Consider the following 15,959-nt stretch of genomic DNA (forward strand, 5'->3'; position numbering starts at 1 on the left):
GTCATCAACAGCTCCTCCCACAAGCCATCAACAGCCCCTCCCACAAGTCATCAACAGCCCCTCCTGTTACAGAAGGCCGCCTCAGTCTGTTTAAACTAAAAGGGTTCCACCAATATGTCTACCCTACGAGGCGGAAAATTGGACACCTCGGATTGACTCGCCAATCCGGCTCTGTGTGTCTAAACACTCACAGCTTGCCAGCAAAACGGCCCAACATTCGCCGAAAATCTGGCAGTGTAAAAGTGTCTATAAGTGAGTGTTGTGGGAAACAGTGACGTCCTCAGCTACAGAGAGTCAATGATGAGTGTTAGTTTTGAAGGTGCGACTGGATCTGGTTCATAAAGTCCAAGCTGGTATAAATATGAGTGAAACACAGGTTCAAATCTCTGCCTTTGTTGTGCAGTGTCGACACAACTGGACCCAAAGCGTGATTCACACAGCTGCTCACTTCAAAGTGGATTTATTTTCAATAAGGCAGGAAGGGGTGTCCTGGGCCGATCCAGGGCAGGCGAGGGAAACAGGTTGGCAGGCTGGAGTGACATGTAAACAGGTGGATCACTTCACTTCTGTGTGTCTTTATTCTCACACTTATATTCTGTCTCTCTGTGCATCTGTGTTGTGTAATAAGCTGCTGGTGCCTTAACTTCCCCCATCATCCACAAAGTATCTCTCCGTCTATCTAAACACTTGTTGGTGCGTATTCAGGAGGCAAACTCACGACGCTGTTTGAGGTTCACCTTCACGACTCTGATAAGGAGGCAGAGGTGTGTGTGACACAGTGAATATAGATCACACATGTTTCCAACAGTCTGCACAGTGGAGAATAAATGTTTGTCAGTCACGAGTCACGCTGAGTTCGTTACAACATTTACAGGTTTGGTGCAGCTGTACTGTAAAATAAAGCGTGATTTAATCCAGGTTAATCCTGAATGGTGCAGCCCACCCACGAGTGCGGGCAGAGGAGGAGGAGGAGGAGGAGGGAGAAGTGCAGCCGTTGCCATGACAATAGGCTGCACGGTATTTTCCCAGAGTATTTTTCACCTGTCCCTTCGCACAGTATCAGAAACCATCCAGAGTGGAATATAATACTGTCGTCTGAAGATCTGAACAGAGTCTGACCTTCAGCTGCTGCTCGCCGTCATGCAAACAGACAAAATACAGTTTCAGAGATTTAAGTTTCATCTTTAATTAATCTGTTTTCACTGAGAACAAAAAGTTGGATTGTCTTCTGTCTTTAACGCCTGTTTCAGCCTTTACTACAACATGTATAAATGTTGATTCCAAAAAACACAATTTGTGCTGATAAAAAATATCAAAGTTCCAGATGCAGGTTTACTTTGTTTCAACTGTAAAATCATCAGAGGGAGGTGACAGGAAATGACATCTCTTCTTCAGGTGTTTCAGCTGATCGCTCTCGGTGGTGGTATGTCAGACTGAACATGTGACATGATCTCTGTAACAGCACCTAATCTAAAGACCTGAACCTCTCCACATGATGTTCAGGGTGTTACTTCAGATGATGGCAGGAAGTGTCTGTGTCTGTAAACAGAGGTGGATCTACCTGGACGGGCACAGGCCCACCTGACTGACTGATTACCCACCCTGTCAGATTCATGACAGCTCAGTCAGTCGGTCCTAAAACAGGAGCACATCATGGTTCTGATGGGGTGGGCAACCTGTCAGTCAGCAGGTTGACAGATAAGCATCAGGAGGCACTAATTCTCCTGTCAGGTGGAATCATACCTCTGCAGAGGAAGATAAACGAGCGCAGGTCAAACCTCAAACAGTGAATAATAAGCTAGAGCTCAAGATGGAAACGTGATCTTTCTGTTTGTTCCCAGTGTGTTGCATCCAGGGTCCTCACAGAGTCACTGTTTACAGCACTCAGGTGTGAATGATGAGGCTTCATGAGACAGGAGATCATATTAAACTGTGTAACCGTGCTGAGAAGCTGTGGTCAGGTTTGGCACCACCCTGTGGACTAACACAACACTACATGATGGTGACACAGAGAAACTGTAGCCGTCACAGTCAGGTGGGAGCTCAAACTGCGACACATAAGAGGTGCCGTTGAATCTTGAATCATCACTTTGACGTGTCCCTTTGAATCCACGAGGGTTTGAACAGCAGGTCATGTGATCAGGGGCCGTCACACACACCATGATCATTATCAGGAGTTATACTGTTTATGGCCTGAGTTTAAGAGTTCACTTCAGAGTGCAGACTGTTTTTGGAAAGTTGGCTGCAGTGAACATTTCTTAAACTTCAGGGACATGTGACAGAAAATATTCTTAGTGAAACCAACGAGCAGCGAGCCACATGAGCACTTGTGAATGAGCGTGTCGTTCGAATGTTTAGACTTTATAACAGAACAGTTGTGTCTGAGATGAATCCCTGCCAAACACCACAAGACTTTGAATCAGCTTTAGAAAGACTAAAGTGTGACTCCCTCTCACATCTGCAGACACTGTGAGCTTTACACAGACTACAGATCCTGCAGGGTCACTATTTACAGACTACAGCTAGATTCATTCTGAGATTATTTCCCATCCTGCTCCTGCTGCAAAACATTACACCAAACTCCCTCTGAGAAATATGACTGTCTTCCTGGTTTCCACTTCCTGTTTGGTGCTACAGAGAGCGCAGCGATTGGCTGTTGATATTCACGTCATTGAACTTCAGTATTTGCACGAGCTGAGACTAAAAACGTACAATAATATTAAACATGTTTGATTTTGTCAGAACATTAAGATAATAAAAAGACTGAGTCTCATATCCGTTGAGATCACAGGAGCACGCACACTGTCCGAGGTCTAACTCGTGACTTTATTCCCACATTATGAATCTGTGACGGTGATATTGCTCTGACAGTCGTGTGGTGTGAGGCTGGAGCAAGAGGCAAACACCAAGAAGGTCATGCTGGTTCAAAGAGGATGTTGTAATTATTGCAGCTGTCAAAATTCAATAACCTGTTACCCGTTCTTACCCGAGAAGAAGTTAGAATATTAATATCTTTATTTGTATAGCATTTATCTAAACAAGGTGACAAAGTGCATGAAGATAAGATTACAAGTGATTTATAAAGAAATGTTAAGAGCTCAGAAAAGAGTGTGTGCAGAGGCACAAACAGAACAGAAGGAAATAAAAGTATAAACCAGGCCTTAAAAGGGAAATCTGTCGCATAGAAACATGTTTTAATCAGTGATTTAAAGCCTCAGTGTGTAAAAATGGTGAGTAACAGTGACATCAGCGGTCAAATTCTAGATTGCAGCGCTCACTCACACTCACTCACTCACCCCTCCCGTCGGGTAAGTGACGGTGGCCAAAAAGCCTTGCGCAGACAGCAGAGTTTTTCGAGTTTTTCAGGAGTATCTAGCGACGAGGTGAATATTTATTTAGGAATCTAAACCATGTTACGATATGTTATAGCTTAGCAGTGAGATATAGGTTATCTGTTAGGAGTGTTTTATTTCTAATTGTTTTGGTAACATGAGCAAACATTAGCATAGTGATGCTAAAATAACACGTTTTATGTGATAGTCACGGCACAGTGCGGCAAATATAGGTTGGCACGATTAATATATGTGTTTCCAGAGTGTTCTTCCACAGGACACAGGGAGATGAGGGAGAGGGAGAGGGAGAGGGAGAGGAGGAAGACCAGGGAGAGGAAGGGGCAAGAGGGTAAAGGCGGTGCAGGAACAGTCAGGCGAGGAGGTAACGTTAGTGTCTCGGCTACCCAGAGGGAAGAGGAGCAGGAATAAGCAACGCCGATATTCACTCGCGTTTTGTCCCGTCCTCGCTTATCTGATCTTTGTCTTTTATTTGGAGGCGTGGTTTCCCTCTTACGGGCCAAAACATGTGTGTGCTCCTCCATTTAAAGTGCGACAGAATCATAAAAGTACAAAGCAGGTTCACGCAGAAGCGCCCCGGCGTGAGCTTCACCTTAACCGTCTCCAGTGACGGGAAGTTCTAGGTAAACGCGAAAGGCTAAGCGCGTATATCCCTTTCAGCCACTGTATTCAAATATGGCGACGCAAGAGGGCAGCCTCCATCAGACCGCACCCTGCCTGTGTATATATAGAGAAATCATTCTAAGCCTATGAGAAAGCTTCCATTTGTATGTGAATTGCATTAAACTTTAGTAAATATATATTTATGAAAGCAATAGTTGATATTTGCTAATAAACAACCACGTAAATTACACATTGTAACTTTAAGACAGATATTGTGTTAGCGAGTCTGATCTCCTCAGGCAGAGAATCCCAGAGCCTCGGGGTCTCGATGGCAAAAGCCCGGTCACCTGTAGTCACCAGCCTCGACTGAGGGACGACTAGTGAGGGCAGACTCGAGGATCTCAGGTCACGACTTGGAACACAGGGAGCTAAACCACGCTGAGCTTTGAAAGTGATTAAAAGAATCTTAAAATCAGTTCTGAAGTTAACTGTCGGGTGATGATGGAGGTGATGATGGAGGTGATGATGGCGGTGATGTGAGACCTACGATGTGTCCCAGTTAAATTACGAGCTGCAGCAGCTGAAGCCGAGCTGATGAAGATTTACTGAGGCTGTAAACAATGTGGCACAGTAGTCGAGGATCCAAAAGCATGAGGTGGGTCAGGAACAGACACAGCTGATTAAATTTTGATAATACTAGTTGGTTCCCCTGTTCATGATGAGACGAGACAAACTGACAGGAGTTGGCTCTTAGAGCTGCAGAAACTAAGAGACAGTGAGTGTTGGTTTGGTGCTGCAGTCCTGCCGTAGGTTTCTCTGTGACTCACAGTGGAGTAGGCGGCACATTAGCTGCATCCGCTAAGCTTGGCTGAGTTCTGTCTGTGGTCATAAGTGTGCAGTTAATGGGTAGCTAACCAGGTGTGACCGCGCCTGTCGGGGAGCGGGCAGTGGCTCTCAGTAATTGGGGCTCTGCTGAGAGGTCGAGGAACAACAGGAAGAGAAGTGACAGCTCCCACTGCTACAGCTAAAGAGTCAGAGGGGACACAGAGGGGGGTCTAGAAGTGCAGACGAGTCACTGAGGGTCTGGAGCTGCAGCAGATAGACATCAGAGTGTGTGTTTCCATCCAGCTGCCTCTCCTCTGAGCATTCAAACACAGACGCACCACAGGAGTGAATATTTTTAGACGAACCATTAAAGGCTCAGATTCATTTCCTTTGGTCCAATGTGAAGGTACAAGTAGTTTCTGAGGAGTTAAACCCTGTCAGGTCTGCAGTAAGTCCAGCTTTGAATCCTGCTCAAGTCTCAAACCCTTTGTGACTGAAGTCTGGAGTGTTGAGCTCTGCTGTGTGGCTCTCCATCTGTCACCTCACCTGGGCAGGTGTAGGATCAGCAGCAACGAGGACTCCAGTGCATGAAGTGAACTCAGTAGAGAGCAAAACAGGCATCAGTCTGGATTTCTTTGTAGTTAAATTACAAAAACTATATAATCTGTTACAGTTACTGAGAAAACGTGTGTGATGAAATGACAGTGACTGGTCAAAATGTTGGTGATAACAGGACACTGAGGAGCTCACCTGTTGGAGTGGACACACCTGTACAAAGGCTACGTCTGTGCCACAGCTGCCACAGGCTCGATTCTGACCTGCAACTCGTAGCCCTTTTTACACTGCCAGATTTTTGGCAAATGTTGGGCTGTTTTGCCGGCAAGCTGCGAGCGTTTCCGAGTTGATCCGAGGTGCCCAATTTTCCACCTCGTAGGGTAGACCTATTGGTGGAACCCTTTTAGTTTCAACAGACCGAGGCGGCCTTCTGTAACAGGAGGGGCTGTTGATGACTTGTGGGAGGAGCTGTTGATGACGCTGCACGTGCGAGGGGCTGTTGATGACTTGTGGGAGGAGCTGTTGATGACGCTGCACGTGCGAGCCACTGGCGGTTGATAAACAGGAAACAGCTGATAGCAGGAATTAGCGAGCAGNAATGCTGAAAAAAGACTGATTGGGCTTTCCTGCAAATTTGCACAACTCCTGTTTAAAAAGGGCTGGAGTGTGTCCTCCCCTTTCCCTCCCCCTTCATGCTAACACTGTCCTGTCAAAAATAAAGGCTAAATCCCCCCAAAAATAATCTTAAAAAATGGGGATTACACAGGAGTCACATCTGCAAAGATTCTTTTTATTAAAAGTCTCAAAATATTCATTTTGTTGCTTTGAATTTCTTCACCGTGCCGTCTCTTGGCGTATTTTTCTCAGAACAGCTGAGGTCAGAAAGTCAGGTCGGACAAATGGCGTACAGTGAGCTCTCTCTACTTTCAGACTCATCTGACAGTATGCGCTCACGTATTGTTTCTGATTGGTTCTGGTGTTTGAATGTTCACCTCTTCACTCTGATGAGGGAAACAACATGTGAGTGATTATGGGTGATCACTGCAGGATGTGTGTCCTCCCTCCTGCCTGTCAGCACAGAGTTGCCCAGTAACAGAGTTTGGTTCCCAGACGTAGTGCTCTGTGCCACCTGCTCCTGAGAGCGTGGTGTCCCACTTGTGTTTGTGAAACAACGTCCTGCAGCTTCGGCATTGAGGCCAGAGTGTGTGCTGACTCAGGTATTATGCAAGAAGGCTTTGGGGCGGATGTTTTGACGCTGCTGGGCCGCCCTGAGAGCGTTTGGGAAATCTTCTCAGACAGAACGCTGTGACTGCAGCTGCTGTGATGTAGGCCAGCAGCGCCCCGAGGAGAAAGACATGGAGAGGACATGGCATAAATTAGAGGAGCTGACCTTTACCTTTGTTCTCCTCTAATTAAGGCAAGGACAGGAAGTGAGACTGCGCAGCAAACATGGACGGTACGAGTGTGTGATGCAGCTAATTATGCACATGTGTGTGTGTGTGTGTGTGTGTGTGTCTGTGTGTGTGTGTGTTACATAAGGCTGTGCTTCTGTGGCTGCTGGAGCCAGGCCTGACACGAGAACTTATCCTCAGTGAAGAGACAGCAACACATGTGCATACAACAAACATGAGCTGATGTTCAGAGACCGCTCGTCTAACTGGGGTCAAATATACAAAGAGTCTGACACTATAATGTTTAAATAAAGGATATTTAGACATATAATAGTTTTACATTTTCACTGGATGAGATCAAATCCAGCTTGAAGGGATTGAATCCATCCTAAACAGAGTCCAGACACTGATACTGTATTATTACAGTATGTGTTCTGTTTCGTAAGATGAGAAGGGATGCAACGAGCTCGTCCAAGAATCTAAAAGAGATGGGAAGGAGGGACGGAGAGGAAGAGAGGAACAGGAAATGAAGACAGTGATGGATGTGATGAGTGATAGAGAGGACTGAATGGATTGAAAGAGTAAGAGATGAAGGAAGGGAAGCAGAGAGCCAGACGACAACGATGATGAAAGGATTGCGTGAGATTCTTTCATGGCTGAGGTTAGCGAGCCACCAGCAGAGCAGAGGGGTTAAGCAGCCAGGGGCGGGGGGGGGGGGGGGGCATTAAAGGCAGTGTCTGTGCCAGACGAGAGGAGGTCACAGGGTCAGGCGGTGCCAGAGCAGCACAGCTTTGGTTCAGCTGAGATTTGACCCAGAACAGATTTTGCGGTGGTAGTTCTGCAGGCAGGAGAAGGGGGCAGTCTATTTACTGGATCACTGGATCTGCAGGCAGGCAGGAGAAGGGGGAAGTCTATTTACTGGATCACTCTCGTTTGTACTCAGATTGTTTCATATTTTCTCATCTTTCTGCTTCTCTTTACGCCCAGCAAAATGCTTCATGTTTCTGCAACTTATTTAACCCTTTAACTTCCACACTTAAAAAGCAAGGGAGAAAATCTTTACATTTCTTATCTTTCTGGGAGAATTTTAACAAAAAATTATGTTTGCAGTATTTTGAAGTCCATTCTCTGACAGACAGGAAGTCAGTGTAAAGACCTCAGAACTCGAGTGGCGTGATTCACTTCCTTGTCGTTGATGAGGACTCGAGCAGCAGCGATCCGAATCGGCTGGCTGATGATAAAGACTCTGTTACAGCAGTCGAGTCGACTGAAGATTAACACATGGACAAGTTTTTCCAGGTCCTGCTGAGACATCAGTCCTTTTATCCTTGATATGTTCTCAAGGTGACAGCAGGCTGAGTTTGTTACTGTCTTAAGGTGACTGTTGAAGTTCAGGTCAGAGTCCATGACTACACCAAGATTTCTGCTTTGGTGTGTGGTTTTCAGTATTAAGCTCTGACTTTCCATCGTTTCTCCTCGGCTCCAAAAACTATGACCTCAGTTTGCTTTTGTTCAGGTGAAGAAAACTTGAAAATCCAGTCGTTGATTTATGCGATGAATTGAGTCGACACTTGCATTGGACCACATTCCCCTGGTGACATGGTTATGTAAAAATTTGTGTTGGTAACACATTTTGTTGTTTATCATAATCTGACTCAGTGGAACCATGTACATTAATTAAACAGAAAAGGGTCCCAGAATGGAGCTGCCTATAGACACAAAGCAGTCCCTATCCGTTAAGTAGGAATTGAACCAGTTTAGTACTGAGCCACTTTATTGTTAGTAAAAGCTAATTTAGACTTAATAGGCTGTTTAACCTTCATTAAAAACCTCCACACACATTGGCTACCCCTCATCTCGTCTGTCGATACATACCGTTTATGTAACCTATTATGTAACTTAATGTCAGTTAAAGTGCGACATACTGCTGTCGTCCTGAGGGTGATGGCACAAGCTTTACAGGAAATCCCCTCTGAAAATAAGTCGGTATTCATGAGTGTAAGATAAGACGCATCAACAGAAGAAATCAGTGTCACAGAAGTTGGAAATAAGATTAAATCTTGAGTTTGAATAAAAAAAAGTTCTTCCCTAAAATCAACTTGAAACCAGTTTAAAGTCACCAAACAGGAAGTTCATCACATCCAAATCTCAGCGTAGCATTTTACACCCACAGACACCACTGTCTCTGTCTCTCCATCATCAAAGGATGTTACCGTTCACATCATTTATGTCAAATGTATGACATAAGTATCGTGGTTATATTCCAAATCTGACTTAATAAATAATGACAGTGCCGTTGTCGTGAAGTTAAAGAGGAACAGACAGAGTACAGTTACTGTATAGCTGAAATATCTTTATTGATATGTATTAATGTCTAGCCTTGCGCTTTAGAATATCTTCTGTGAATATCTGTGTGAAGCCTGCTCGGCCTGCTTCTCTGTTTCTGTGGCATTAAGCTAACAAAGTGAGCAACACAGCGACCTGGACGTCACGTGTAATACTGACCTCAGGTTTCTGTGCTTTCAGCTCACATTTCTTTGTCTGACCTGAACACAGAATAAAAACTGATCTGAAACCAGAGAATCACAGATTTATCTCTGAGGCTTCATATTTTCAGAGCTCACAGTGTGGTTAACAGTTTAACCCTTTCATGCTGTCGTCTCTGTTACGTTCAGTTCCTGTGGTTTAAAGTTGGAAACAACATCAGATAACAATGAAGTGCGTCAACTCGTACGCCGCAGATAAAAATAACCAGATGTCCAGTGTCTCTGCCCTGTGGTACTCCACTGTCTCTTATAAAGGAGAGATCAGCAGGACTGAATGTTGCGTATGAGCAAGTGAGTCATCACCAAGGTAACCATTAACTGGGACTTAAAGACTTCAGGTCTGTTTCTCAGACCCTCCTTCACTCTGCTGCTGCTGCTGCTGCTGCTGCTGTAGTTTACCGCCCACTGTCACCTCTGATGTTACATCAGGCTGTGGGAAGTGACCTCACCTTCTTCTTCTTCTTCTGTCAGGTTATAAATATCTTCCTCATAACTCAGAGACCACGACTGAGCTTTTACACTGCAACATAAACGTTCTAATGATTTAATGTGTTAGTGAATCTCAAGCTCTGCTGTGAGAAGATTTCTAGTTCCAGGGATATTTCTTGAATCATGCATCTTTCTAATTTGTGTTTATTCACATTTTTGTCTGGCTCCCTTGCTTCTGAAATAAGTTAAACATTAAGTTTTTATGTGCACCAGTAAAAGTAAATAAATATGAGCAAAAACACTGATACAGAAACACGATTACGCTTCAGTCCAGTTTCCACATACACAGTTAGTACAGCATGGAGAAGTGTAAAATCACAGATTTCTAATGAGTCATCTGTGCTACAATAAATACTCTAAATGTGAGTGTGATACTTTGATGCAACTAATTAAGGTAAATATATTTTATCATCTGAACAGTCCCCAGGATTTTACAAAAGAAGTGTTTTGACCATTTTGTCTGAAACTATTTAAACTTGCTCATATAATGAAAAGTGTCATTTATATAACTATATAATTAACTCATCCTAAATTCAGTCCACTCAGATTTCACCTCCTCAGTCTCTGGACCAGCGGCTCAGTTTTGTTAGATATGGATCAACAGAAGTCCTGAGGGGCAACGTAAGAAATAAAGATACAGGCAATGTTGGCAAAACCAAGTTTATCTCCACATACAAGATATTATCTCCAGTGTACGGGATGTTACCTCCTATATTTGGGATGTTACCTCCTATATTTGGGATGTTATCTCCTACGTACGGCATGTTATCTCCTGTGAACAGGATGTAGGACATGAAATCCCTTCATAGGAGATAATATCTTGTCGTAGATGACATGCCAAAACAGTTTTAGCACCAGGTTGTAAACATGTTTATTTCTGTTGTAAAGTTGGACACAATAACATGGAGGTCTGTGGGCCGGCCTCTAGTGGACATTAGAGGAACTGCAGTTTTCAGTACTTCGGCTTTTGCTTCATTTTTCAGCCGTGGATTTTATGGCTCGGGATAATGTCTTTCTGGGCAGGTGTACATCACATGGCCTGTAATCCTGACTGTGGCCACTGTGTTAAAATCACATCACAGCCTACTGTTTATATGTTGGACCCACTGTCAGGTAATTTGCAGAATGATTATGTGAGACAGACAATATGCAGTAAATCAAGTATTTTAACTGTGTAAATGTATAAACCTCTGTCTGAGTGCATCCATGGAGAAGCCAGATGACACAACGTGGTTTACGGCAGATTGATGTGTGTGTGTGTGTGTGTGTGTGTGTGTGTGTGTGAGAGAGAGAGATTTTAAAGTTATAATACATATGTTGAAGTGCGCCACAGTTAGTCTAATTTTTAATGGTGATGTAAAGATATATTGTGGCCATGTGCAGTAAAATAAAGTGAATTAAAGCTCTCATTAAATCTTCCACACTTTCCTTTAGTCTCTCTAGAGCTGGTCCTCCTTCCCTCCCTCCTCCATCCCTCTCTTCCTCTCCTGTCTTCCTCTTCAAACACCTCAGCCTCTCACCAGTGAGACAGACCTGTCCTCTGAGTTCAGACACGTCGGTCAAGTGTCCTGTTTCACTCGACCTCCCGTGCAACAGTTCACAGAAAGCAATCAATTATTCTCAGAAATGTGTCCCCCAGAGTGGGACTCCTAATCCTCCTCAGCCTGAGACACAAATTGAGGACATTTAGACATCTTAGACACAGGTTCATTAGGAGATGTTGGTGCTGCTGACACGTGGGCAGCTAAAAGAAAAACTCTGTGAAGCCTGAAAAAACCCTGAAAAAAACCTGCCGTAACACTCAGACAAAATGAACGTCAAAAACTCACACTCTTCTTTTTTCCTTACATGCATATAGGAACATAAACACCCGCAGCTCCTGCCCACACACACACACACTCACAGTAGAAACACACAGGGTGTTCAGGCAGCGACCCTGTGAGATTCATGTGAGCCTGTTTGGTTTGAGACTAAAGTGTATTTATAGCTGTGTGTGGTGCGTCCTGGGGGTCTGACTCAGAGACACTTCACCACAGTCTGAAACTGATGCAGGATCAGACCTCATGAAATCAAACAATGACACTGCTGCCTGTCTCACTGTAATCATGGATATCAGATGACTCTGTTTCCTCAGGATTGTGTAATCCAGCTCACATCAGATGGGACGAAGACTGAAACAGACATGTCAGATATATCCAACATGACCAGATGACACTAGTTTGTCGTGCACTAAAGCTCTGACTCATCAGAGGGAGGAGAGACCGTCAGATTATGACGACTGCCTCATTAACGTGTGTTAATGTAACTGAGAGAGTCAGCTGGCTCAGATCAGCTGATCTGCCTCAAGTGACTTCACTCAGATAATATGAGCTAATAACTTCAGTAACACACACAGACCTGCAGACACCGTACATGCTCACTATAAACATACATCTGTCAGTGTGCAGTGATTCTGTCTGTGAGGTCGAGCTTTAAACCAAACTGTTGATGCAGAGTTAAGAGAACTCTGTTGACTCTGAGCCCCCGGACGAGACATGCACAAACCCCCCCACCTCTCCTGCTGCGCCCCCTCGTAGTTGTTGTGAGTCTCTTTGTGTCTCTTTGCAGCTGTTGTACATCTCTTTGTAGTCGTTTGATGTTTGTGATCATTGAAAGTCTCTTTTGGGCCATTCTGAAGCCCTTTGCAGATCTTTGCATCTCATTGTAGTCATTTGTGTCTCGTTGTGGTTGCTGTAAGTCTTTTAATGTCTCTTTGCAGCTGTTGTACATCTCTTTGTAGTCAATTAATGTTTCTTTGTGGTCACTTTATGTCTCTTTTTAGTCATTTTGAATCTGTTCGCAGTTGTTTTGCATCTCTTCAGTCATTTTGTGTCTCTGTGTTTTTTTTGCCCTTATTTGTAGTTGTTGTGAGTCTCTGTTTCTCTTTGCAGCTGTTGTACATCTCTTTGTAGTCATTTTGTGTCTCTTTGTGGTTGTTTTATATCTCTTCATAGTTGCTGTGAGTCTTTTAGTGTCTCTTTGCAGCTGTTGTACATCTCTTTGTAGTCAAATAATGTTTCTTTGTGGTCATTTTGTGTCTCTTTTTAGTCATTTTGAATCTGTTCACAGTTGTTTTGCATCTCTTCAGTCATTTTGTGTCTCTTTGTGGTTGTTTTGCCCGTTTGTAGTTGTTGTGAGTCTCTTTGTTTCTCTTTGCAGCTGTTTTTATCTCTTTATAGTTTTATGTTTCTTTGTGGTTATTTTTAATGTTTATTTTTTAGTTTTTTTGAAGCTCTTTGCAGATCTTTGCATCTCTTCATGGTCCTTTTTGTGGTTGTTTTGCCCCTTGTCGTAGTTGCTGTGAGTCCCAGTTATTTAACATCTTTCTTCTGTGTGGTCATTTCGAGTTGGCATCCATTAATTTGAGTGTTTTTTTGGTGGTGAAGGCTGGGGGGCCCTGACACTTTGGGCCCCAGGGCCTGTGCCCGTTCATTAATCTGTCTATGGCTATAAATGCTGCAGGTGGACAGGAGTGTCTGCCTGCTGTTGTTTACATGGGCCTTTATGTTGTACACTGCAGTGTAAAGAGAGTTTAAAGTTTTGCCTTGATGCTCATCCACTCTGATTTCTGTGATTAGAAACTAGGAGAATAAAAAAAGATGAAGGTGATTTTTCTTCAGCAGTTATTTTAAGTGAATTTGATCACTGGGGATCCCACAGGGTGCTGAGTCGAGCTCCAGTGAGTTTCTGCAGAGAGGACAGTGCTGAGCAGTGTGACGGAGCAAACGACACATGCACAGTCTTACCCTCTGACTTCTGAAGCTCGTCACATGTTTCAGCCTGAGAGGAAATCAGTTAGCAGAGAATAAATACGCTCATTGAGGAGGAACTGTGGAGTGTGAGATGTGACTGTGTGTGGTGGAGGGTTGTGATGCTTAACACAACAACTCGAGTCATTCATGGCGAGCCTGTGGGTTTTTATCCGTCCAACCTGACTGTGTCCCACAGACTGTGCTGAGACGTGTTGTTTTCTTCACCTGCTGGCCTGGTCCCTTTGTCCTTGTGTCTTTCTTCTGAGAGAAATGATTCAGCCTGCTGAGATCATCTGTCCTGCTTTGTGCCAGGCAGAGTTAGCAGAGTAATGAAAATGCCTCAATCACAAAAAGACCTGTGCTGTATCAGTTTACCGTGTTCTCAGGGAGGAAGGGAAGCTCAGTTTTCACACGTCTGAAGCCACTTTTCTTTCTCTCTGACTGTCTCACACACTCTCTGTGCCCTTCTGCCAGAACTAGACCTCATTCACACAAATATCAGGGACATTTTAACACCAGATTACAGGCTGTGTATTACATTCAGACATCAACCACACTCTCACACCTTTCCCTCCATCAGTGGCTTCAGTGCTACATCTTGACCTGAGTCTTTTAATCAGTCAGCTCTTCCTCTCTCAGTTCAGGCCGAACAGTTACCTGTTTAATCTTTTGTCTGGTGAAGGCTGCAGCGATACATCGTCTTTGAAGGTATATCGTATATAGAAGGTGACACTTATCATCCCGTGCACATTTGCTTATCTACAATACTGAAATGAAAAACATCAAGTGCTGTATGGACTGTAGCAAAGCAGGAACATGTAGTAAATCCAGGAAACAAAAAAGAAGCTAGATGACAGCGAGAAAAGCAAACGTACTTCACATACATGACAAAACCAGCTGCAGGGAACACGTCTGTCTGCAGCCTGGGCAGGAAACAGTTCAGCTGCAGCGCAGAGGGAAGAGTGAATAATGTTGTGTTTCTCTTGTCTTTGTGTTTCTGCAGCATCTTATTCGCAGACATCGAGGGTTTCACCAGCCTGGCCTCCCAGTGCACAGCGCAGGAGTTGGTGATGACGCTGAATGAACTCTTCGCCCGCTTCGACAAGCTGGCAGCGGTAAGAGTGACATCACACACGACACACGTAGACTTTGGTTTGAAAATGCAAATGTGAAGGACGCCTGGTAGACAGTTATCAGCCCAGGGTCCAGAAGAAAATGTTGGCATTGTACGTTTCTGCAAACCACAGATACGATACATGTGCATGTTTCATACGAATCATATCAATGTTTCTAAAGTTCTGAAGTATATGAGCTGATGTCTTTGGGAGGTGGAGAAGATGGTGGATGCAGTGACACTCAGACGCCTGCCAAGCTGCAGACTCCTGTTTGAGACCAACAAAAGCAAAACCGGTTGTTTGTTTAGCAAATCATTGCTGTGTTCCCAGCGGGGTTTTAGCCACTAAACACAACCTGTCGTTGTTTTTCCTGCAGCTCTTCAACCCTGTAACGTGGGTGTTTTTTAGAACCTGTTGCTGTTTTTCCAGTCACTTTTCACCAGATGTGGGTATTTTTTAGGGATCTGTCGCTGATTTTCCTGCAGCTTTTCAACCCCGTGGACCTGTAGCTTTTTTCTTGCAGCTTTTTAGACACTTAAAATGAGTGTTTTTTAGAGACCTGTGGCTTTTTTTCCAGCGGCTTTTCAAGCCCCTAATGTGGATGCTTTATATGTATGTTATGTTTTATCTATTGCTATTTTTATTGCAGCTTTTTACGCACCAAACGTAGGTGATTTTAGGGATCTGTCGCTGAAAAGCTAGTGTTTTTGACAGAGACATTGCTGCGTTACAAGCGGGGGTTGTGCCACTAAAACATGATCTTTAATCTAAAGCACACATTACCTTGTGTCTGTATGTGAGGTACTCTGTGTAAAAGCCTTACAGCCATACCCACTTGACAAGTGGAGGTTACTACTGGCCACTATCAGAGCCCCGTTCCACCGTTAATGTAGCCTGGAAATCCAGACCCAGATCTAGAAAGATTTAGGGTCTGGTTATAAGTAATGAAAATGGCCCAACTCGAGGGGCGGCACCAAGCATGCATTTGAAAATATCACTGCACGCAATTGGATAACACTACAACCAATCAGAACAATACACGAGGTGACGTATACACTTAGCTACCAGCGGAGCTAACTGGTAGATTAGACTCTTGCCGTATCCGGCCGGCAAAACAGCAAAAATGTCCTTCTTGCAAAGGAAAGATTCGAGCGCCGTCTTCTGTTCCTCTTTTAGAGAAAAAGCCAAGTCTAACTCGTTCATTGTAGCGGCCAAAGCCGTTTCAAACAACTGGTGTTCATCCGTAGCCATCTTGCAATGTTTACTGACTGATTCCGGACTTCGTCGTCGCAGC

General features: G+C 44.2%; 2 protein-coding genes across 3 annotated transcripts in view; one reads left to right on the forward strand and one right to left on the reverse strand.

Moving 5' to 3' along the window:
- adcy5 (adenylate cyclase 5) overlaps positions 1-15,959 on the forward strand; it is a 117,021-nt gene that overhangs the window by 63,152 nt on the left and 37,910 nt on the right. For both annotated transcript variants that reach the window (XM_050049431.1, XM_050049432.1), the window contains exon 4: positions 14,554-14,665. In XM_050049431.1, the coding sequence (XP_049905388.1) occupies positions 14,554-14,665 (112 nt within the window). The remainder of the gene's footprint in view (positions 1-14,553; positions 14,666-15,959) is intronic.
- Positions 1-15,959, reverse strand: part of sec22a (SEC22 homolog A, vesicle trafficking protein) — a 104,876-nt gene that overhangs the window by 25,490 nt on the left and 63,427 nt on the right. The window lies entirely within an intron of this gene.

This window comes from Epinephelus moara, chromosome 7 (assembly GCF_006386435.1).
Source record: "Epinephelus moara isolate mb chromosome 7, YSFRI_EMoa_1.0, whole genome shotgun sequence".
NCBI lineage: Eukaryota > Metazoa > Chordata > Actinopteri > Perciformes > Serranidae > Epinephelus > Epinephelus moara.